General features: G+C 46.0%; 2 protein-coding genes and 1 long non-coding RNA gene across 4 annotated transcripts; 1 reads left to right on the top strand and 2 right to left on the bottom strand.

The window, feature by feature from the left end:
• Positions 1–16: 16 nt before the first annotated feature.
• On the bottom strand, positions 17–12,670 carry VPS26A (VPS26 retromer complex component A). 2 transcript variants are annotated; one of them, XM_065067979.1, is made up of 10 exons: positions 12,533–12,624; positions 11,602–11,771; positions 9,694–9,843; positions 7,839–7,914; positions 5,320–5,476; positions 4,702–4,866; positions 4,126–4,232; positions 3,053–3,121; positions 2,391–2,533; positions 17–1,578 (listed from the first exon to the last, which is right to left on the bottom strand). In XM_065067979.1, exons 5-10 carry the CDS (start codon positions 5,370–5,372, stop codon positions 1,465–1,467), a joined length of 651 nt encoding a protein of 216 aa, XP_064924051.1. In that variant the 5' UTR covers positions 5,373–5,476; positions 7,839–7,914; positions 9,694–9,843; positions 11,602–11,771; positions 12,533–12,624; the 3' UTR covers positions 17–1,464. The 2 variants fall into 2 exon arrangements, with proteins under 2 accessions (XP_064924051.1, XP_064924050.1); XM_065067978.1 differs by lacking the exon at positions 11,602–11,771 and having other exon boundaries at positions 12,533–12,670.
• A 404-nt stretch (positions 12,671–13,074) lies between these two features.
• Positions 13,075–15,761, bottom strand: SRGN (serglycin). The gene is made up of 3 exons (XM_005512761.3): positions 15,554–15,761; positions 13,599–13,746; positions 13,075–13,429 (listed from the first exon to the last, which is right to left on the bottom strand). The coding sequence occupies exons 1-3, from the start codon at positions 15,642–15,644 to the stop codon at positions 13,216–13,218; spliced, it is 453 nt and encodes a 150-aa protein (XP_005512818.1). The 5' UTR covers positions 15,645–15,761; the 3' UTR covers positions 13,075–13,215.
• Positions 13,684–23,484, top strand: LOC135579791 (uncharacterized). The gene is made up of 2 exons (XR_010473569.1): positions 13,684–13,885; positions 21,698–23,484. It is a non-coding gene; the product is annotated as an uncharacterized LOC135579791 (long non-coding RNA).
• Positions 23,485–24,328: the final 844 nt, after the last annotated feature.

Raw genomic sequence — 24,328 nt, 5'->3', positions numbered from 1 at the left:
TGAGTCAAAGAGCAGCTCGGTATCTTCCCCGTTTATTACACATGGTTGTACAATCGGAGGCTGGTTAAATACAATCAAGTTTTCAAAGGCTCTCGGAATCATTTCCAGATTACAACATGCAAGCGACCATGAAAATATTTGGCTTTTAAGTTTCTGAACAGGCACTTACATGAAGGCGTTAAATTTGCTCTCAAAGACATCCGCGTTAGAAGTATCCTAGCGCTAAGTACACAGTCTGTGTCTGCTTTGTCAGAGTGCCACAGTAATAAAACAGTTCTTACAGAAATGTAACTCCGTCAGGTAAGGTCACGGGTGACGCTTGCACCGGAGCTGAGGAGCCCCGGGTCAGAGGCCAAGCGAACTGCCGGGGGCTGGCGCTGCACACAGGCCCTGCGCCCGGCCGCACGCAGCGGGGCTCCCGCAAGCGCACGAGATGATGAACACAAGCGATCTGCTCCGCCAGACGAGCTTCTAGCGGCTCTAAGGCTTGCCCGGCTCCAAAATCCCTTTCCAAAAGCCCACGAAGAGCATGTTGCCCTCCGAGCAGGCCCAGAGGGCCGAGGAGGAGGATGCCCATGGAGGACACCTTGCCTCTCCTATCCGGGCAGTGAGGAGACAGACTGTGAAGACAGCGGAAGCGTGAAGCCAAGAGGAACCACATAGTTTCATGTATTTGCAAAATAATCAATGTTACCAGCATTTATTTCATCAGTAAGAGATAATTACGTTCAGATGCTTTACCCAGTGAAGGCGAAACTGTGACAACATCTCTACAGTCACTAGTTCCTGGGCAACAAGCCTCCAGAAGTCACGAGTGACCCCCCGGGCAGGGAGGGCAGAGATGCTTCCTACTGTTCTTTGCTACAGACAGATCCAAAGCTTCTTAGAAACCTTGGTAAGGTGTCTGAGGACTCCACAGTTACCACAGTCACAGTGCATACACATGCAGATTCAGCTAAACCCTGTCCAACATAATTAGAAATCTTAGGACAAATTTACCGTAAACCTCGATTTTTAGTGTGATTTAGTCAATTGTGTCTTACTGTAGTTTCAAAGCAAAACAAATAAGCAACATTGGAAAGAAACATGCAATAAACAACATGAGAAAAGGGAAATGCTTTAGTCTACACTGCATAGGTGATCAGCAAAAATCAAATACACCAGCCTACCATGCATGGAAATAACTAGATTTAAGCTTATGCATATTCAAGTGCATATAACATTATCAAATAAATGTGCAGTATAAAATAGTAGCTTAAGAAAGTTCCAGTGTTTGAGAAAGCACTTTATTTTAAATGTATATACATACTTGAATGTTTAACTGAAGAATGCTTTAGTAGTACGGTAAATGCAGCGCTGCAAGATGAAGGAAGACAGTTGTGATGAGAAGTGTGGCCTTTTCCCACAGGCTGCCACCACCTTTAACCTGCTGAAGCATCGCAAAGTGTTTCACCTTACACCAGTTCACATTTCAGGTTGCTCAGCAGACGCTTGTGATTCTGGAGATTCAAACCGCTGGTGAAAGTTTGTTCGTTGTTTCCTCAGCTTCTCAGGAGCTTTTCTCCATAAAATTATTTCCTATTTGAGGAAGCAAACATTTTTGAAACAACCATTTACAATTAAACCAGTAGTATCAAGAACCATTATCCTAAGTTCCTAATAGGCAAAGACACTTGAAAAAACATCCCATTACTTTCCATATGTACTGCACTGTTCTTTAAGTAACAGAAAGGCTCAAGTAACTGGGTTTAGACGTTTAGTCACTACCTGAATGCTTACCTGTATCAGTCCTGAGGGGTCACCTCTTCCTTAACAATCCTACTCCCCCCACTTGAATGCTATTAAAGCATCCCAGAAATTTTTCTTCCTCCTTTTCTCAAAATCCAAAGCCCATGTATGCTCCACCTTACTTTTGTTTGCCATATTTAATTAGATTAGCTTGTCCATTCTTTACAACAAAAATTCTGCCCTAATCCACATAGCGTCATTCCAGTGACCCTCTTCACTCCTTCTTTCCTCAGCACTTCCTCAACTCCTGTTACATTTTCAGTCAAATGCCTCAGCACCTATTACAATTTTGCAGTTTTGAACCTGGGCTGGGAGGAGAATCTATCTGCAGTGCTTTAAGCCAGCAAGCAAGCAAATGCACCTGTAGCCCACCTTAGCCACAGTGTTGTGTTTGGAGGCTGCTCTGTGGCGACGAGCATCCCATCCTTGCTACAGTAGTATCAGTCATCCCCTTGGCTCCTTTTTGCAAGATAACATTTTCAATGCGCTCAGCAGCAGAAATGCCTAAACCATACATGAAGCACAGGTGGCTTCTCACATGTTGGATATTCAAAGCAGCATGTACAACAGCCCAGGTACTTCTGCAACAAGCCTGACCATACCTGCTGTTTGAAGTATCGTCTGTCTTCTTCATCCACAAGCACTAAATTTAAGAAGTACCTCACTGAAAATTTCTTGTTCACATCCCTCATTGTTGGAGTTGGGTCATACCCTGCTAGGAACAGTCTTATAGGAATTGATTCACCTTGAAAAGAAAGTTTCAATTAGTTCCTTTAAAACTGGATGTCACTAGTTCAGTTTCAGAAGACATGCAAAATAAAGGCAGCTTCACCAAACACTCACTGTGCTCCTTCCTTGGTTAAAAAACCAAACACTGAGCACAGCGGCACATGTGAAGCAAAAGCGGGACCATTTCCCCAGAGGCAGCATGGTAGCCAGGCAGGACAAAAGGATCGGTATCCTGACCTGTCTAGAGCTGGTCTGCACCAGGGAGTCAGGTTTGAACCAGAACAATAAAAACATCGGTCACAGAATTTCCAACGGTAAATATGAGTGAGAATTATTAGGATCCCAAACAATATGCCCTAAGTCAATAAAAAAGTCTGCTTTGAATAAGAAAACCCACTATCATGTCAGCAACCTAAAGAGAAGTGTGGTTTCTGCAAGAAAAAACTATACAAGTCATCTCTTCTCCGCCAGATTTTTTTTAAAATAGAGTTTTAGCTCCAAATTCTTAGCCTTTAAAACAAGTACAGTTATTCACCTTTAACTGGTGCGCCATCCATTATTTCATACTTTGCAATGGTTTCAGTCTCTGTTGTGGTACTGGGTCCTGGTGAAACAAGTTTCCACTGTGAGAACACACGCTTTAACCATTTACAAAGCTTTATCACAGCAATTTTTACTCAGAAGCATTTAAATTACACAACACCACAATTTTTGCCCGTGTCTTGCATATAAGTTACACGCAGCTAAAGCAAGCAAGTCCCTCTCCCTCTTACTCTCTCCTTCCCACACAGACACAGAAGAGGCAGCAGCTAGTGCCTCAAAGGAGCCCTGGGCACGGAGGCTTTAAAAAATGGGACAGGCACGCAGGGTAGGACTTGTGGAACAGTTCTGTCTGCTGGGCCACGATTAGACTAGAAACCTGAAGGGTTATCACTCAGCACAAGAGCCGCCTTTCTCCAGGGCCCAGAATGAGGAAACCAGGGTACCTACTTTAGCCACAAAAGCAACCAATAAAGCTAGGCTTTCTGCCCCTGCTCTGTTGCTATGGAGGCACTGTCATGCCCCACACAAGCCGCTTACTAGCACCCCAGCCGCGGGGAAATGAAGTCACGAGCCACAGCCTCTTTCTGCCTTCCTAGTTCCAGGGTGTACAAGCTGATCTGCAATGATCAAACTGTTTCTGCTTCGAAGTCTCTTGATTTTTGCATCAGCTTCAGGCTGACAGAAAATGACGCGTTACTAGAACATGAGAGAAACATGCTAATTTTTACCAGGCCCACTTCACCAGCTAATCTCTGCAGAGGCATTTGACACCTTTTCTGTTGTTCATTGTCTATCAAGGCTGATTGAGCTGCTGCGTATTCATGCCAGAGTTCACATTTGTGAAGCTAGCCTGACAGTCACAACCCCAGAACAGTGCTACAGCCTGACAACACTAAGTATAATTACCAAAGCACAAAATGCAAGTGGTAGTCAAGCACCAGTGAGAAAGAAGCACACGGAGCACCAGTTTAGCCAAAGCTGCAACTATTGACTTCACTCTCCAGGGCTGGATAAGGCTCAACCAGCACACAAGTTGCCATTTCTCTTGGACTTTGTTTCTCTTACCAATTCCAGTAATCTCCTTTTTGATCAGCTGCAACTCCATGTGCTGAATTTTTATTCTCACTAAGAGGAAATAAATTTTTCCAACAATCACATCCTTTAAGTGATACCTTTAAAAGAACAGAATGGGGGTTTTCATTAAAGAATAAACACAACTTTTACACCTTCTTGAATGCAAGTTATACAGGCAGTTACCTTACCTGCCTGTTAATTACTTAGAGCTTACTTCCCCTCTGAGCTAAGCTAAGCCAGACCAGTGCAGTTAGTACCTTTCCATCACTGCAGGATGAGCGAGGGAACCATTACACTAGAGTCATACTGAAAAAGCATCAATGCAGCAATCAAGTCTGAAATACTTGCTAGTGACCTTCCTATTAGTACTGACGGGAGAACAGACAAATGGTCCTCAAAAAAGGCCACTGTGTAATTAATAACTAAACAGCCCAGCACAATAATCATTGAAAATGTTGCTTTACATTGTAAGTCTTGAGATGCAAGGTTGTTCATCAAATATTGCATACTTTACCTTTTTATCCTGAGATATTTACTGGAATGTGTTTTGTTCTAAGTGACACTTACTTTGACTTATTGTATTCAAACTCTATATGAAGACAGTCTTCAATGCCCACTTCCATTTTAATTGAGTTGTTTACATCTGGATATGTAGCAAGCTGGTGAACAATCAGATCGTATTCTTTGACCAAGTCTGACAGCCGTCTCACTATTGTCACTTTTAGAAAATACCTGTGAAGAAAGCCACCAAGTTAGCCATAGTTATTCAGAACTGTGTAAGTAAAAGCCCTTATGTTCTGAAGTACAGGTATTTTTTGACAGACGAGAGTACATTCTCTTAAAACTAAGAAGGAAAGAATAAGACACCAAAACACAAGACAAAACACACGTCAGTAGAAATGTGGGAGTATGTTGTTTGTTTGTGTTTTTCTCTTTTTTTAAAGGAGAGACATGGACTGTCTTCACTTAATTGAACTGAAAGAATGTCATCTATACAAAAACACTGAGTAATCCCAAACCAAGTAGAAGGGCTACATTGTACCATGACCTCAACAACCCAGTCGAGGCACACTAGCTACTGGCTGTTCCAAGTCTGGTCTGAAAACCAGAAGGGGGAAGGGGCAGCATAAGGGCTAAATGATGCATTTTCTGCAGGGGAGGAGAGAAGGACTGAGAGTTACCAACCTCAGTCTGACATTGGCACCAATGTAGGATTCATATGGCTTCTCGACCTGCATGAATTCAAAGTCATAGCGTCTGCTTTGCGTCAGTTCTCCAGGCAAGGCCAGTTCCTTCACTAAATTGACAAATTCATGGGTATTGCTTTTGTCATTGAAGAGTTCTAAAGTTGAGGAAGTTAAAGGAAAATGTGTCAGTGTTGTTTTGTTAAAAAGATGGTCTCTAATTTGGCAGGAGCAGGTGGACAGGACAACAGAAGCAATTAATTTGACTTGAGTCACACATACTTAAACAAAAGTTTGAACCAGCTTTTCAAAGTCGCCCTGAGTTTCAGCAACCTACAGCAAGCATTCCTAAAGAGCTAACTGCAACAAACACAAGGTGTATTTGAAGCTTCACTATCATGGCATCTTTTCTAATGACATCTACCTAACTGTAACTACTTTATGCCTTGCGTTCTATGTAATTACATTGCCCAATTTTGGCTTCCAGCACTCATTGCTGAAGGGACAAAACCTAAGCCATATCAAGACTGGCTCATTTATGAGAAGCCACTGATCTCAGGTAGCCTCCCACAGGTTAACAACACCTACCAAATGGTTTATTACTACTGCTAGTCTACAATCAAATGGTTTATTACTACTGCTAGTCTACAATCAAATGGTTTATTATGACTGCTGGTCTAAGTCATTCATTTGAAAAGAAGTTCTTAATACACAAGCATAAACGCATCAGTTTCACAGCAATAACTGGTCCCCAGACCAGTATCATTATTATTCATCCCTAGATCTCTGTCATACAATTGTCACCAATATAGAACTTAAGACAGTTAGAAAAAAATCCAAACACTTTAGTATATAGAGTCAAGCTTCTCCACAATGCACAACTGAAAATATCAGCTAAGAACATTAGCAGTAGTTGGTTTTACACAGACTGAAGCTCTCCAGAAGAGAATAAACGAACACATTAACTCCACAGTTCATCATTGCCAATTTGACAGAAACCGACATTTTCATTAGTAACTGCTTATTTTCTGATATGACTACCAATTATCAAATGTGTACTTTGCTTGCTACCACGAGTGTTGATATAATGCAAAGTTTATTTACTGTTGCGTATGCAATACCTTTCGTGCCAATCACGAAGCTGTACTCTGAAGAGTCAGTTTGAAACACGCCTGTGACGCGCAGCTGGAGCAGTCTGCAACAGCGCAGACCGCGTGCCTCGCCGAGACGCTTTTTGTATCACTGTATTAAAACTTCAAGGGAGTCAAGAAAAACTTGACTAGTACAAAAAGCAGTGGCTTAGGCCACTTCTGCACAACCCTGAGGACTGCTAAACCACAGCACAACCAGAGTCCCAGAAACACAACATTCAGCAAACTCTGCAGAGAATAAAACTTATGCATCACAGTAGATAAAGAACAGCCTGTACAGCTATTAGGTGACAACAAACTAAATGGAGCTACAAGCGTGAGCTCTGTTTCCTCCCTGCCTCTAAATGCCTCATTCCCAGTACATTGCTGCTTTATTCTGAAGTTTGCTTTTACAGCCTCTGTTGATCAAAAGCTTTGTCAGAACACAGTCACGCCTGATACATAACAGTTCAGACACAGGTACCAGAACACACCGACTGATCAGAAATAGGAAATTCGTAAAACAGCAAAGTCAGCTGTATGAGGCTGAAACTGGAAGGATTTCTTCCGAAGGGGACAGTAATGCAAACAGCCCTCTAACAGAGAAGGAAGGAATTTTAGCAGCAGCCTCAGGGTGCAGAGAGGTTACCTCCACCAGTAGAAGAGGTTAGAGGTGATCAAGACTCTTCATCCTTCAAATGTAACTAAATTTGGACACAGTTGTAAGAAAACAACATTCTTAATGTCAATGCCACATTACCTTACTAAAAAGCACAAAGATTCTCTGAAGTTTCAACACTGTTAACAGTATAAAACCATGTTTTATAAAATAATTCTCCGGTTGATTTTTCTAAGTGTTTTCCTGTAGGCTGCCCCATGATTTCTTTTCTACAGTTCTTCTCTTTCAGTGCCAGAACTAAAGATATGAATAAAGAAGTCTGGCACAGTAGGTACATCTGGTATTTTGGCTTGGAACCTTAAATACAAGGTAGAAAGAGGTAGAAAAAAATAATCAAGTGCTTTATAATCAGAGGGGAGACAGCGTTTAAGTTAAAAACAAATAGTGTGAAATACTGGTAGCAGAAACCACGTGTACCATGGCCACAACTGTAGTGGTTCTTAGTGAACCTCTTAACCAGTCTGGGGCAGATGGAATACTCACCATCCCAGTTCTCCCTCACATGTACGTATCTTCCCTCCCAGTGACTTCCTGACCAGCACAAATCAGTACATCGCTTGTGTTAAAATAAGGAGGATATAATCTTCCTTTGCCACTTGTCATCCACTAACCCAATCAGGTAGCAATGTTTGAGGAAAACCGCTGACAGTCACCAGTGCCAAGTTCCACAAACCACACATACCTAGCACCCCCTTCATAGTGTAAACTCACCAATTTGTCCTACAAATTCAATTCTAATTCCTTGGTGCTCTAGTCTTTTCCCAGGCTGCTTAAAGGAGACGTCCACCTACCAAGGAAAACAAAACAATCACCACAGTTAACATTTTTCAACACTCTCACTCTAATACACAACCTTAGTAAAAAGCAAAACATTATTACTACATGCCTACAAAAACTGAGACCTCTCCTCAACAGCACTACCTGAGCTTGGATGCAACCAAATTAAACAAGTGATTATGAAATGAAAACATTACCAAGGCCCCACTAAAGCACTTAAGAAAAAGTGAATCATCCATGAGACTGAATGTAATAACTAAGCTTGAAACTTTCAAGTCCCAAAATTAAGAATCCAAGGCAGAGCTTAAAGAGAGTTGACATAAGCCAGTAGTGACCCTCTTGCCACCTTTGAAGGCACAGAGCTCCAAAGCACCTTCTGGCAGTCACATCCGGAAGCCCAAGAGAGAACTTCCAAGAGACGCGTTCCTTTCAAGTCAGCTGAACTTCAGTCCCTGCCTCAGCAGACAGCTAAGGGTTGGTGCTGGACAAGTCAATGCAAAACAGCAGATAAGGAAACCTGCCAACAAGATCATTTGTGAATCTGATTCTCACAAAAAGACCTCACCTCACAAGAAAAGACTCCATAAGGTTACTTTCTATGGCAGCCTGTATATATTAAGCATATATGATTTCCTCTTATAAGGTAGTGATGACCAGAGAAACTCCTGTACCTTAAAATCCAGTACATCATTGATACCCTAGTAGAAAGCAAATCACTTGAATAATCTATCTTTGTGAAGAAAACGAGGAGGGAGGTAGAGGGAGGTTGTCCAATAAACTTCTGGTCTTCCAGACCTCCTCATCCCACTGTGCTTGTGTTGGCCAAAGTGCATCAGGCACGCCCCAGGGGCTCACTGATACAGCAGGAACTGCTCAGGCCAGTGAACGTACAACAGCTGGTTCCCTCCATTTCCTGAGTCTCAGGCCCATCTTGTGAGAGTTTCACATCCCTGAAAGAAGCTTTCTAGAAAACCAAGACTGTAGCATAGAAAGATATCTTAAGTGCAGGAAGATGCCCCGTGACAAGAGGTCAGTCAAGATCCAAGTAGCTGTTTAGAAACCAATCTCAGAACCCCATACCGGGATCACATTTTTTTTAGAGAAAAAGTGAACCATAACAGAAACACACCAGTGAGTAAGAATGGCTCCAGTAAAACTAGAATGATGGCAAGGAGTTCCCAGGTACAATACTGAAAGCAGACAAATCTTTCTGCCAATCTTAACTCCTTTTTTTTCCAACAAGGAAAACTCTTGTTGACTCGGCAGCCAGCTGAACTTAACATATTGCTCCTCTGATGCCATTCCAGACATCACTTCAGGGCATGAAATGCTAGGCTTAGCTTCAGGGTATGCAAAACAGGTTGGCAGCACCAGCCAAAAATTACTGTTACACGTGTCAGGTTATGGATTTCAGAGTTCAAGGGGAAGCAGGGGGATCCAGTTTGGAATAGTTTTCTCATCAGAAGCAATAACATGATTCCACACAGTTGCACAAAAAGCTTATGCATAAATACAGAATGACCAGAAACGAATAAACAGCTACTGTTCAAAACATTCAGTTTTATCAGCTGCCTGCATGACTGTAGTTAAAAAGACCATTTATAGGAAAATATCGTTTCCTCTTTGAATCAAATCACAAGCTGAAATTGCAGCTCTCGCTTACATCATTTTTTCATTTAACTTCCTATAGGCATTGGCTGCTTATATCAGTTTTTCATTTAACTTCAAATATGCATTGGCATTCCAGAATTAGTACAGTAATTAATAATCACTTAAAATATATATATACCTTTCCTGAAACCGATTCTCCATCGTAGAAGAGAAAATGCTTTTCTACTTTACCATCTTCTGTTTTGATTTCTGCTGGTTTTCGTGTTTCAGCATCATTAAGAATAACATCAATCTCACAAACAGGACCAAACAGGCCTCCAAGAAAACTCTGGAATAACAAGAATTGGATAAGTTACTACGCAGCGGACCGTCCATTTTAAATGTGATATTTACTTGCTGCTGTACACTATACATCTATACATTGGGGAGAAACATTTGTGCTGCCATGAAGTTACAAAGTGATTATGTATTGGAGACTTAAAAAAAACAGTGTCAAAAGCCAGTTGTTCATCTAGCATTCCACACCCCATAGCAGTCTGAGCAAATGAAGAGAACGGCAGCAGGTTCTTCACAGAACGTACGTCAGCTACCCAACGCTGCCAGCAGACAGAGCGCGTGTCACAAGTTTACCTGTAATACTGCTCCAGGCACCAACCCATTATGGGCATTAAATGTTTGTCCTCACCTTACAAGAGCATTCCTGAGGCACCAACTTGTGACCAGAACTAAACAAGAAACTCGGAGAGACCATCCTTTGACCTTGCACAAACATTTCTTATGAGAAGCTGCAAAACACATTAGTAGCTCTATGGAAAACTCTACAAGACTAGCACTAAAGCCCACATTTTCTCCTAAGAATTAGGCACTAATCTGCTTTGATGTACTAAAGCAGACAACGCTTCACTAATTCAGTGTGATTTGGATTCTTTTGGGAGAAATTGCACTATGCTCTCAAACAAGAGCATCCACTTCAACTAGATTAATTTGGTATACATGAAATAGTCATTCTCACTTCACTGATTCAATCTCAAAAATGAGCATGAACATATTTCAAGACATTCTGGGGACCTGAAGTTTGAAAGTGTAGAGGAAAGTTTGATCTGAATGCTACTGCTTTGCCGCAGGAGCATGAAGTGACTTTTCACTTACCCTTACACGTCAAGCGAAGACGTGGTGCAAGCCTGAGCTATAGAGCAGCGATTCACACAAGACTAAACTGACTTTGTACCTGTTCAGAGAGCAAGCAGCCCTAATTCAGTCCACAAAGATGTATGTAACCGTAAGCAAGACCCAGTCGGATCGCGTTTGTATTCTCAGGGGAAAGCAGAAGCAGATGACCAACAAGGGGGTCTAATGTAACACCGAACTCTCTTCCGACCTCTGCCAAGCACACACTCACACTAACTGCTGAAACAAGATTTTATTTTTTAATGACTACAGGGTAGACAGAACCATCCTTGATTTTTTGCTCCTGGGGAAGAGGGACAGAGAAAGAAAACTGTTTCAACAATTACAAATCTTTAGACTATTCCAAACTGTTGCACAAGTTACTTTTGTGCATGCCCATATTCTTCCCTTAGAAACTGTACTCTTTTTTCCAAATTAGCCTTATACTCCCCCCACTCACCTAAGCAAGGAAGCACTTTACCTTTAAGTAAACATTACACAAGGTGCTCACACAGTACCTTTCAAATTGTTTTAAATGATGGTACAGCTTCACAGTCAGACCTAACATTGGTAACACATCACCTCTCCAGATACTATGTATGAATATTTCAACTGTAGCCCTTAGAAATTAGCCATGATCTTATCCACAGAGGACAAGAACATATGGAATAAAGGAATCAACAGCTGGTATCTCCTCCAGTTACTATCGAAGATACTGCTGCGAGGAAACTATGCAAAACAAGAAGTATTTTAAGCCATGGTATGGCTTATTATGTTACAGCTTAAGAAAATGAAGACAGAGAACTAAGGTTTTCAGAAGCTAGCTGAACGCTTGGCTACACTTTTGATTTCATGCAAAAGGCAGACGCTGAAAATGTTGCTACATCAGGACCAAAATCTCCCTGCACTCAGTCCTTACATGTTATAGATGCACTAAAGGGCTTGCAGGACTCCCAGCAGCTGATCCACGGTGCAGAAATCCCAGCCTCAGCTTCACATGGAGCCCTAAAAAGCTCTTGCATGCCTCACAGCCACAGAGACACAGGTTAAGGAACGCTTCAGAAGCCCAAGTGCATTGATCTAGCGATTCTTTAAAAGACACGGTTTTTTAGATATAGACATCACAGTACACCGAGTTTTTTGCCCAAGCCAACCCCGCTCAGCACAAAGCAGCCGCTCTTTCAGCAGCCCCCAGGCTTCACCACCAACCGCTGTCATTCTATGCACTCCCTCACAGGACTGCTGAAGGGTTTACGGATGTTTCCAGGACTATCCCTTACACTTTCCCCAAAGCCTCTCCAACAGCAGCGGTGTCGGAAAAAACGGAAGCCGCGTCTCACGACTGAACCCCGTATTGGCGGGGGCGCGTCCGCACGGAGGAGGAGCAGGGGAACGTCCCATGTCCTGACCCGTAAACCACATTAGACACCCCAAACCTCTGGTTTTCGCCACCTCGGCCCTTGCAGTTCGGCCAGCCCGCCCCGCCCAGCAGCGGCTCCCGCGGGGCCGCCGCCTCCCTCCGCGGGGCAACCCCACCCGCTGCGGCCGCCGCCAGGCCCGGGCGGCGGGGGGAACGGCGCGGCCGCGTGACGCAGGCCGGGGAGGGGTCGGCCGGGCCGACGGGGCACCGGGCACTCCACGGCCGGGTCGGGAGCGCGGGGAGGGACAACCGGCGGCGCTGGAGGGCAAACCGCGCCGGCGGGGCGGCTCTCCTTACGCACCGCCCGGAGCCACAGGTGGGAAGGGAGGATGGGACAGAAAGAGAGATCGCCCGGGCGGGCCGCCCGCGCGCAGCGGCGGTTGGCGGGTAACGGCCCGCGGTACCGGCCGCCCCGCGCGCACCCACTCACCATGGTGCGAGCCCCGCCGACTCCCGCCCCGCGCGCCGCCAGCACCAGCCGCCCCGGCCCGCGCCCCTGTCATGTGACCTTACAGCCCGCCACGCCACGCCCCCCCCGCCGCCGCACGTGACCGCTCCCCGCCGCCCGCCCTCGCCATCCCCTCCGAGGGCCGGGCGGGGTCGGGTCTCGGGCGGCGCATGCGCGGTGCGGCGGGAGGCGCCGCCTAGCGGCCGGGAGCGGCGGGGGCAGCCTCTGACAGGAAATAACGGGCGTCACGGGACGCGTGGCGACATTGGCGCTTTTTCGGGGTCGCAGCAGCGACGCGGTGGAAGGAGCCTCTACGAGCAGTTTTTACGTCATCAGATGAGGCTTTTTAATGCGCGGGCGCGTCCCGCCACACAAAGGTTTTTAATTTATTGCCGCTGGAGCACAATAATGTCCACACAGGTCAGGCAGGGCCCCCAAAACCTGTTTCCCCCTGACTGGGAAGGCTGCCCCACTCACAGAAATCAAAGGGTGACTTCCGACCACATTAAGATTTTTAGTGAAAGTAAGATCTTAAGGCAAAGTTTTTATTGATTTGGAGTTGATTTAAGATCGCTTTGTGGCCGTCGCGTCGGGTCAGGCAGCGGGGAGGAGGTGCGGGAGGCGAGGGAGCAGCTGCCGGCACCAGGAGGCCGCCGTCTCCAGCCCTACAGCAGCAAATCCTCCTCCGTGAGCTTCTGCTTCAGCTCGCGGCCTCGCAGGCCCTCTGGGAAGACGGGCAGCTTCGCCTCGGAGAAGCTGTCGCCATTGCCAAGCCCTGACCCAGAAGCTGGCTCTGCTTCCACCGCAGCGTCAGACCCCGAGCCAGACTCCTCGTCCGAGAGCGGGAATATGTCACCCAGCTCCTGGTATCTCTTCATCCTGAAATGCAGAGTGGCAGATAGTTTATTCCAGATTTACTATTTTATTGTCTCTTAAGGGAACACACCAAAGCTTCATGTTCCCATGGGTCAGACGCAACTGTTGAGACGGGAATATGAGACATTTTGGGTGCTTACATGAATGACAAATGTGCGGCACAGGAACTTACAGGGACGGGTCTGCCATGGGAGGAAGGATCCTGTTGGCTCCACCGTTGGGCATATAAAACCAGGGCCCTGTCTCTTCGATGCAGTTAGCTGCCCAGGAGTCGGGTCGGCACCTCACTCTCTTGTACCTTGCCTTCTGCATCGGAGCACCTGATGAAATCAGCCATGCATTATGTACCAGGACCAGGACATTATTCACCAGGACCTATTAACTTTACGAGCACCCGGCAAAGCTTAAAGGAGTGGAAGACAGTCATTTGTTTGACTTTGATTGCTCAACTACCAAAAAGTAAGTTAACTCTGCAAACATTTTTTAAATAGCTACTGATATCCCTAAGTAGCATCCCTGCTATCAGGGGTGTCAGGTGCATCTCACACACAGCACTGGGAAGTCCAGGGGAATTAGAAACCCTGAGGGAAACCACCACCTCAGGGCAATGTCGCAGCCGAGCTCATCCCCGGCTTGCGGCACAGCACGTCTCTGGGGAGCCCACGGGCTCGGCTACCTGCAGCTCTCCCCAAAGCTGGAACAAGTATCTCAAGCTCCCTTGGGGACAAGCCACTCCAGCGGAGAGCTGGCTCCTGCGCCCTCCTTCTCTCTGCTAGCTCCAGTGAGGGTCAGGGCTGACCCTGCTTTGGCTTTGCCCGGCTCAGGTCAGCCCCTCAAGCTTGACGAGATGAGTTTTGGTGGGGAGGTTGGAAACTCAAGGCGTGCCAAGAGCCACCTGCCGCATGAGCAGATTCAGGGGTTACATAGGTTCTAGGAGTGCATCACCAGAGGAGAGACCATTCAGGCATCTCCTTGACACGTCTCAGAGTTACGTAAACCCACAGTTTCAGTTCCGGAGCCCCCCAGATACCTGATGAGGGTTGTCGCTGAAAAGCAAGTCTTCAAAAAACACCAAAAGGAGAAAGTAACGATTGCAAAGTAATGACAAAAATAGTGATGTTTCATGCTTCCTTTTGGTCTCATGTAATTAATTTGTTCTGAAGCCTCCTGGCACATTCTCCCCCTGTTGGCACTTCATCTATTTTTTCTTGGTTTCTTGGGAATATCTTTGTGTAATTACACTTCTGTATTGCCCTATATATTTCCATAATGCACTAGATGGCTTTCAGCTACCTCCTACACTCTTCTGTAAGAGAAAAAAGATCTCGCATGTATCATTTCCTGCTTCTTCTGCAGCATATTCCTTTTTCATACTTATTTTCTTCTTAGCGTATTATTAAGAAGTTTTTAATAATAATAATGGCAACAAAATAAACAACTGCAGCTGAATAATTTACAAATAAACAGTGTATAAAAAGCAGGCCATAATCCCTCAAAGATCAGCCTCCAAGTGGTAGATACATAATGAAAGCCTGTCACTGTCATAGCCTTGGTTTGGGGACAAATTATACTCTACATGCTTGAATAACACTTCTCTCTCACGAGAAACAAATCCTCAGGGTACATGTCATCATGAATCGACATTTCCTTTTACTTGTTTTAGTGCTATGTGTTGCAATATTGTACCAAATAAACCGTTAAATTTCCTCATACTTACAACTAGTTTCCTTTCCTGCCTCCCCAAGAAAGTAGACTGTAGTAGTTATGACATGGGAACTGTTACATACTCTGTAACAACGTAACTGAGTAACAGTATGTAACCGGACCACTATGAAAGAAACAGTTCAAAAATATATATTGAAATATATCTATTGAAAATATACCCACATACAGCAACTTATTTTATGAAGTCTTTTTCTCATAGTAGCTGGGAAAGGGACGCAGGAATGCTCCACTAGCAAAAAGCACTTTTTCTTACCATTCCCCCTCCAGAAAATGAAATGTTAGCAAAACAGATCTTGTTACCCTTAGAAGAAGGTCAGTTTGAAAAATTCAGAGGCTGCCTACTTGTCCTACACTGTATAGCCCAGAAAGAGGATTACTGAGAGAACAACCGCCCCGTTTTACCTTGTGCTGTGTATCCCACAAAGAGGATTAAACAAATAGCCAGGAAAATCCTCCCATTACAGCTGATAAGGAGCTGCATTTTGGCCGGCATCCCCCAGCTCGCCACCAGCTTTCACCACGGCTTCACACTTCAGAAATACGACGGGACGAGGAGATCGACTTTTAGAAAAGGTTTCCAAAACCTCAAACCCAACCCATAACCTGCGTCACGACTTCCTGATTGATGGGAGTGAGACATCTACAGAAAAACCCAGCACTCTGCCCTCCCAGCCTTCATCACTCCAAAAAAAATAACCCCTGCTGCCTTCATCTCCAGTTTTGCTGGAGGAAAAAAGCAAACCTGGGACCCTCAGCTTGACTGAAAGTGTGCGCTGTGGGCAGCTTCTGGTCCAGGCCCTCATCCCCTCCGGTACCTGCCTGATGCTCAGAGGGCTCCGGGGCATTTGCTGTTTCCTCCAGAGAGAAAAAGCAACACTTTGTGTCTCCCGGCTTTCAGACAACTGGGTTTCGGCATTGGCAGCAGCAGTTTTCCCTGCCTCAAGCCTGTGTCGGTCCGTCAGGGTTGGAAGCCACCTGTTTGAATTCAGTGCAAGTTTCACTGACTGGGAAATAATCTTTTTCCACAAAAGTAAATTATCTGAGGAGTCTCACGTCCACAGCCCCGCCCCCCACCTCTTTTTTTAAAGGAGGATCTTGGATATTCACAGTACAAGTAAAAGAAAAAATAAAAAAATTAGAGAGTAGATCCTGGTAGAAAGGAGTCCTCTCCGTTCTGAAGGGGCACAGCAGATCTGCTTGGCCCGGACGGCTGATGTGGCTCATTGCTGCACAGTGCAGGCAGCCTGGGGAGCGCAGCAAAGGCTTTGGACAGCATGTGGCTCTGCAAGGAGCCTGGCTGGGAAAGCCAGGAAAGCCCTTATATAGATCTATGGAAGCTGCCTTTCAGCTGTCTCAGACTTTTTACTTGGGACTAAACCAGGCTTGAGTTCACTTAAGAATAAATTACATGCAAGAAGATTATTTAAGAGGCGGGGGTTTTTCTTAGTCATACTATTAGCTGGTGCACCAGCATGTGGGCCTAACGTGCTGCCAGCACCTTCAATGATGCTGCAGCTGATAGTGTAAGTGGTCTGTGGTAGAGCTATTTTTACATGGTGGAAAGTCCACGGAAGCCCCTGGTGGGGATCAGGGCTGAGCAGACACTTTCCACAGGGCATGCTGCTCCACCAAAACCCCGCAAGTGGCAGAGGAGACCCCTCCAGCAGCTCCCCTCTCTGGGCTGAGGTTTACTGCTGGGCCAAGGGGTCAAACCACACGTTCAGATTTGATGCAATTTATTATGAACCACCACACAGGGGGTGGTTTTTTCCGGCATGGGAAAAATAGGGGTCTCAGAAAAGGCAGGCACCAAAGGTTATTCCCACTAGTCTCTTTTCTACTTTGTATTTTTAGCATCAACTCTTTTTTTGTTTTTTGTTTTTTTTATGGTGGTGCTCAGCATCACCAGGAAGCCAGACATGCGTGTGGGGAGGTGATCAGCCTCTGCGCGCTGGCGGCTGCGGAAGCCGTTCCTACAGTAACACCTCTGATTTTCCGCTGGTCACAGGTACACGCCAACCCCTTCCGCGCCCCTCCAGCATGTGCAAACAACCCCCCATGTGAGAAAGCGTCCTTCCGATGGCTATTTGTGCCCTTCCCACCAGCCCGGTGCTTTTTCTACACCAGCCCTGGCAGCCCCGCAGGATGCAGCTGGAGCGGTGCCCACAGCTGTGGGGGCCAGGGATCCTGCAGGAGCTGCAAAACCCCCGTATCTGAAGGGGAATCTTGCAGAGCCAAGTTATCTGTCTGGTGCCATCAGCCGATGGCGGAACTTGTAGTGCTGGCAGTTTTGCCACACGGTTTTGTTATTTTCTTCTGTGTCAGCGGGGCACCTCGGGAAACGAGATTCTACAACTGGTAACCATGGGAAGACCGAAGCAAACTTTGCACTCTCCTGTCTCATATACACCTGCCTAATGGGGTCAGGAGCCCTCAGCAGTGTCAGCCTGTGGCCATCTCCTCCGGTCCTCCTGCACTCCACCAGGGCCCGCACCCCGCTGTGCTTTGCAAGCAAGGAGTTTTCCACCTTCCTAGGAATGTGGAAGTGATACCAGAGACGTAGATCTGAAGCCATCTGGGATGTGCAAGTCTTAAGAGGAAAAGCATGCCCTTCTGTGGAGTGTCATGGGGTGCCTGAGGAATGCTGTGCAATTAGTTACCTCTCTGTAAGCTACTCAGTGCATAAAATGCAAATAATCAGCACACATTAAAAAATCTCATCTTGAGCTAGAGGCCAAAAGTTGCACAAAGTTATTATGCTTTTAAAAACAAAACAAAACAAACCAGAAAACAGCATACAAGCTATACTATATTGGAAAACTAACCTTGATACACACCATTGTGTGACTTCCAGAGTTTAAGAGGGGGGTTTTAGGGGAAATACTTTGAATCACAGAGGAGAGGACAGTCACTGTACCTAGGTCAGCTACCTCAAGATTAACTTCCAGAAACTGCAAGGAAGGTTCATAGGATGATATTTCTCTTGCATAGATCCTGTGCATATAGATTGGAAGATTAAATGCCCCAACAGAATAAACCTATAAAAAGAAGAAAACAAATGAGGAGCAGTTATTTGAGAATGTGGCTTGATCCTGGAGCGTTTTTTACAACTAGTGCACTGAAGTGCTGCCATTATTTTCAAATCACATGCAAAGCAGATTAAGAGCTTTGCATTTTTCTAAGGCATTAATTTGGGGAGCAGGGGGCAAGCAGAGGGAGGGGGCTGCTTCAGCACTGCGCACCCAGCCCCTCGGCTGGACACCCATTACTCTTCAGTATGTGCCCGAGAAATCGATGAGTAGCCCCTAAGCCCCTTCAAAATCTGAAGTGATGAACTGCTCCTTAGTCATAACTCTCCAAGCTGTTTTATCTCCCAATGGGCTTCAGGAGTAATGAGTAATTTAGTAGCATCACTAAATCACCCCTGCACTCCTCAAATGCTCCTCCCCAGCGGAGCAGCAGAGCCAGAAGCCAGCTGGAGCAGACGGGGTCCCGGAGCGCTGGGCCCTGCCTGCAATTCTCAGCTCTCTCTTTGCTCCGCTGGGAAGTATGTATTTGTACAGGTCACTGCTCTGGAGAACAGCCAGAAAAGGCTAAATCTGTTATGAGCAGAGCTGGGAAAGGGGGTCAAGGGAGAATGATGGCAACAGTTGAGAAAGAAACAGAGGTCAGATGGTGTGCGAAGGGGAAGGGGAGAGTGGCTGAACAGCAGCTGGATTGAACACAAGTAGCAATGTTTGGTTCCTATCTTGTCCTTCAGGAAGGCAGAACAGGTTTCTTCCCCAGCACTCACTAACAAGGTAGAACAAGATCCACTGGACCTGGGCATCCAACAGGCTCTCAAGCATGTTGATCCATCTCAGACACACCCCACAAGCTCCCCTGTTAAACACCCCAAAATCACCCCCATCAGCAGTGAGCTTCCCCGGGGCGGGCAGCCCAGCAAGGTTTAAGGATGCTTTCCGCCATGACCACGACCAACCAACCAACTTTTGGGGACTGAAAGCACGAATATATCCTGCCTCAAAATAGCACAGAGCAGCCAACCCAAGGAGGGAGGTTTGGGTCAATCTGGGGGGATTTATAAATCCAGCCCAGAGCAAAGATTAATTCATAATCAGGATCACACCTGAGCTCAGTGCCTGGCCCCTGTGTTTGCCCAGGGACCTGAAGCATCATGCACAGGCAGCAGGGCAGTACATGGCGTCCCTCGGCCTCCCGTGCCACCGCCTCTTGCTTCCGAGGCCAGTGTCAGGACCTGGTTCGTGAAGATAAGATTCAGATCTCGCAAGAAATCATTAACGCTTGTGTGCATCACACAAAATCAGACATTCACTGCCATCTGCTTCGCACAGAAGAGCAACTACTTGTTTTTCCCATGATGAAGGTTAACAAGCACACGGGGAGAGATCTTTGCTGGAAGGCCACAGCTGTATTGAGATCAAACACCAGCACCGACTGACGGGAAGCTGCCAACGGCCTTTCCCCATCAGCAATCTCGCTCTGCCAAGTGTTGACTGAGCAACAGATCTGTCCTTCGGGGGCAAAACGCAGCTTTCCTTCATGCTGGGAGCTGCGATGCTTTCTGCCTCCATGCACTGAAGCCTGGCGCAGCAGAGGTTTTAGCTGGTAAATTCAGGACTATAATTTAAAAGCAACAACTCATTAAGACATGACACAGCAGCTGAGCTCTGGTTTCTGATTAGGGAGGCAGCTTCAGTAGCCGTCCTCCCCGCTTTAAAAACCTCATACCAGAGTAGCCCTGTGGTGGAAGCATCAGCTCTTGTTGGGAGCAGGACCTGCAGAGCAGAGCGAGGCAGAATGGGGTCCTCTTCACGCACCTGCTCACTGGGAAAACACCCCTAAAAATGCTAAGAATTAACTAGGGAGAAAGAAACCAGGGGATGGTGATGTTTTAAAGCAAAGCCTGGTGCCCTGTTCCTGCACTGATTGCCCAGGAGTGTCTTTTCATTGCAAACCAGTTGGCGTTGCTGCACACATAGCTGGTTTGATTTCTGTTACCCGAGTATTAGACACAGCTATTTTTCCATGAGATGGTTTCTCCAGCACAGGATGAATGAGCTGCTCAGCTGCTCAGCAGCTTTCAGATGCTTTTTATCTGCCCTAAACACATCCTGAGCAGCTCCCCTTGTCTCCACTCCCTGCATGAGTGCAAACCTATTGCTACGCACAAGCACCACAAATGTCACATAAAACTTCACGCCACGTGCAGGGAGAAAGGGCATCAATAAATTTGGGAAGATGAAAAGGAATGGGAAGCACAGATGCTCCCATGAAGATCTCCCCATGAACCAGATCTGCTTCTCCCATCTCGTGTAAAGTCATAGGTTTACAGTCTTCACTGAGCTGTTGGGGAAAGAGGTGGGCATTTTTAGCTAGTTTTAAGTGTGTTTGCTTTAGTAGAAATATCCTTTTGTTTTGAAATGTGACACTCAGAAGAGAGAAATAGGGAAAGGCACGAGGAGCAGGTCAGCCGTGCTCCCCGCAGCCCACCAAGCCTTTTGAAGGGTCTGCTCCACGCTCTGGGTGGACAGTGCTGGGGCACAAAGCGGTTCAGAGGCAGCCTGCGGCGCTGACGAAGCTGCTCTGCCCCTGGAGCACGGGAGATTTCATGATGAGAGTATCCCTTTAGAAAACACAATTTGCATTAATTAGGAAAAGGAGTATTTTTTGCTTTTTCCTACTTCAAAGTGCTGGGCTCTGTAATCACTCTGTTTTTTCACCTCTTTTAGAGCATAAGAGGCCTCAGATGGGTCAGTCAGCAGGGAAGGCCAAAGCCTGGGGCAAGATTCATCTCATCTCATCTCATCTCATGTTTCCAGGAAAGAGTGCAGGGAGGTAAGACTCAAAGGAGTCTTACAAAGTATTCACAAGACTTCCTGCATTTACAGGGAGCTACTGTGAAACTTCTCTGGTGTGTGCTGAACCCACTGGCCCCCTGGAGATGGGCTCCAGCAGAGCAGGAGGAATGTCGTGGCCAACACCGAGTAGCCTGAGAGCCTAGCTGGGAGCTGCTTGCCCTTGCTCCCCTCTGAGACGGTTAGGATAGAGGAAGTCATCTGGTTAATTTTTATTTTCGTCCCATGCGTTTCACCCACAGGTCTCAGAGCAGCTGAGGCCAGCACTTGTTCTCTGACGGCATTCAGTGACTAACACCAACTCACTCCAACACATGGAGCAATCTTTCATTCAATCACTCATCCAATTCCTCATTGTTTCACCAGAAAATGACATAAAAAACCCCAAACAGTGACATCCTTTTATCCTTGTTTGATGTCAACTAGTAAGTCTCTTTCACAGTGAAGACAAGCATGCAAATAGACTTTAAGTATTTTGTGTGTAGCAGATACCAAAACCTCAAGCACTAAACATTTAAAACATTGCTAAAAACACCGGGATTATTAAAGGTTGTGGTGTTAAGGCACCACATTACCAGTCTCTTATCCCTCAATAAACACTTGATACCACAGACACTTTCCATTCTGAAGGGAAGTAACATGTTTGCTGTTTTGCTGTTGTGTTTAGCATCCCCTCTGCCTGACGGTCACTCTGGCACACCATCCAGATCTTCAGCTGTGAAGATACAACCATACAATGGGTTTGGAAAAAGGCAGCCAGGCAAATAGCCCTCATCAGGAAACCGCTGACTGTTTGTACGCCCACCCCTGGCAGGGAAGAGCCAAAAACCACCAGCCACACAGCAAAAGTGAAAACTACAAGCAGGCACTTTGGAAAGAGTTCCAGGGAAGTACACAAAAGCAGTTTTCAATCCAAATTTAAAATCTGCATTAGTCATTTGCAGCAAATTCTGATGTAGCCAAAGATGTTGCAATTTAAGAGGAAAGAAAGTTGACAAACACTTCTCACCACAAATTTAAACACTTGATTTTAACATAACAGTCTTTAGTTCTGTAACTTCAACACTACAGAAGGGTTGGCCTTGTGAGCTGCCAGTCTAACCTCGTCCTCCTTCATGGGACTATTTCTGCGCATTTGCTAATGAAAAGTTCCACAGAAAACATCTAGGTAACACTGACTAGCTCTGTCTTTTAAAAGAACAGGAGTAAAAGCTCATCTTCGCCCTCTCAGTGCCCAGCGAAAGTAAAACGCCAAACAAAACTGAAATGTACAAAGCCATGCGTTAACAAGATCAGTCTCGTTTCTCATTGTCTGATGCTGAGCTTAATCAGGCTCCTGCACTATTTCCGGACGTGGAAGCGCAGCAGCAATCACACCCAGTGTGAGCACTGCACTGATACACTTGAGGCATCTTCATCTTGCAGACAGAGAGGGAAACCATCCTCCCCACCAGGACCACGCGAACCTGCGCCGAGGCAGGACCCACACTCCCGAGAGAGGGGCTGTTGGGTGGGCACACAGAGCGAACCAGCCCCGGCACCTTTTGCTTTTGCCACACTGAGGCAGCAACCGCCACCGGCTGCTGCCCTTGCAACACCGGGGACGTGTTTTCTTGCTGCGAAGGGGAAGTGAGGGCTCACTTCTGCCCACTTCCCCCTGCTTCCCCAGGCATTTCAGCTGGCACAAGACATGGTTGTCACCTCCGGCCGCTCTCCTCCGGTCCAGTCCCCTCAAGAGAAAAAAAGAGCTTCCTTTGATGGGCTTGTAGGGAGACAGAGAACAAGACACTGGTTTCTGTCTCTTCTGAAATATTTAATCACAGCACAACTTTCCCCATCGACCCATTTGTAACACATACCATGTCTCTAGCCGGCATGAGAATTAAGAGCATTTCAGTTAAAACAATACTGTCTTTTTCATCAAACAAAATTACTTCTTGTGAATATTATGTGCCATTTGAAGAAGTACACTGAGGTTATAGCCTCTTAGTTCCGGAGATCTCATGCTCGATACAAATTCGGCACAAACATGGACTTGTAAACCTTGCTGCTCTGCTGGCTAAGGAGAAAGAAACTAGTACAACAGCAGGTTTCAGTTGCAAGATTTTTTTGCCATACAAAAAGGAACAGAAATGCAGGTTAAACGGAGTTCACAGGAACCTAATCTTTAATTAATCTTTGAAATAAATGCCTGACCTCACACATACTTTCCAGTTAAAACTCAACATTCCTGAAGGGAGCTTTGCTGCCTAATCCAACAAGCTCCCCACCCCTCTTTTTTTAACTAAATACACAATCTTACTTAAATTCATTCTCTAAAATTGTTGAACAAAGAGCAATTATTTAAAAGGTTTCCTTAAAAAGACACCATAGAAGAACCACAACGTAGTGTGTTGTGCTGAGCATCTAGCACAACACAGTCTCCACTAATAAAACATACTTAGCTTAGATGTACACGCTTGCTTGCGCATCGTTTCCCCTCATGCTCTCCCAGTTAACGTCATTTTTCCCCCCCTCATTTTCTGGAATAATCCGGTTCTTTGACTGCTCTCCTTCAGTGCCCTCTGCACGGCTGGGCATACCTTCCCGTGAACCTGACAGTGACAAGACTGCTGTTGCATACGGCGGCACTTGTCACTTTGTCACCTTGTCACTTCACTTTCCCCATGTTCCCCAGCATCTCTGACCGTACCTCTTAGTGTTTGGTTGGACAATGTCCTCAGCCTACGTTTTGTCTGAAACGGGTCCTGGTTCATAATCTTTCTGTGGACAACAGAAATACAAAGGCAATGTCTGTGTACGTTCTGGGTCAGAAATGCAGCCTGGTCTTCCATAAAGAGTCAATAGGTGGCTAAATTAGAAGAAAATGAAGGAAACAGGTCGTATAAATTAGCTGGTGGTAGCCTTGAGCATTTACTGTAAGAGATGAAGACTCGGCATTGTTTCCGTAACTCCGTATGCATTTATATTAAATGTATGTACATTATGCTGCACAGTTTTCAGGAACAGTTACAAAGCTGAAGCGTTCTGGGATATCTTCAGAGGAGAGAGGTCTCCAAACCACAGACCCAACCACACAGCTGTGTCAAAAGAGCTCCGGTTCCTCTTATTTCTTGGACCTCTTAAATATGGCCTCATTCCTCCCTGTCTGCTGAGCTCTCCCCAGGATTTGGGTGACTTTGGGGTGTTCCTCTGTACACAACTTGCTAGTTAAAAGGGACATGTAGCCCCATGCTTCATTTGGCTTTGCCTACCCTGCAGGTAACGTGTAACACTCGCTTCAGACCAGCGTGTGAAG

Source organism: Columba livia, chromosome 6 (genome assembly GCF_036013475.1).
Source record: "Columba livia isolate bColLiv1 breed racing homer chromosome 6, bColLiv1.pat.W.v2, whole genome shotgun sequence".
Lineage (NCBI taxonomy): Eukaryota > Metazoa > Chordata > Aves > Columbiformes > Columbidae > Columba > Columba livia.
Note: the sequence above shows the minus strand (reverse complement) of the source record. Positions and strands in the feature narration are given on the sequence as shown.

Bases quoted from the DNA above. Each gene is read 5' to 3' on its own strand.
- SRGN (XM_005512761.3), bottom strand. From the start codon at position 15,644: ATGCCGGCCAAAATGCAGCTCCTTATCAGCTGTAATGGGAGGATTTTC. The intron at 13,747-15,553 runs GTAAAACGGGGC...TGATTTCATCAG, and splicing joins TGTGGGATACACAGCACAAG to GTGCTCCGATGCAGAAGGCA. The intron at 13,430-13,598 runs GTAAGTTCCTGT...TCTGCATTTCAG, and splicing joins CCCATGGCAGACCCGTCCCT to GATGAAGAGATACCAGGAGC.
- VPS26A (XM_065067978.1), bottom strand. The intron at 4,867-5,319 runs GTTGGTAACTCT...CTTTCTTCACAG, and splicing joins GGTGCCAATGTCAGACTGAG to GTATTTTCTAAAAGTGACAA. The intron at 1,579-2,390 runs GTATGGTCAGGC...TTCCTCAAATAG, and splicing joins GACGATACTTCAAACAGCAG to GAAATAATTTTATGGAGAAA.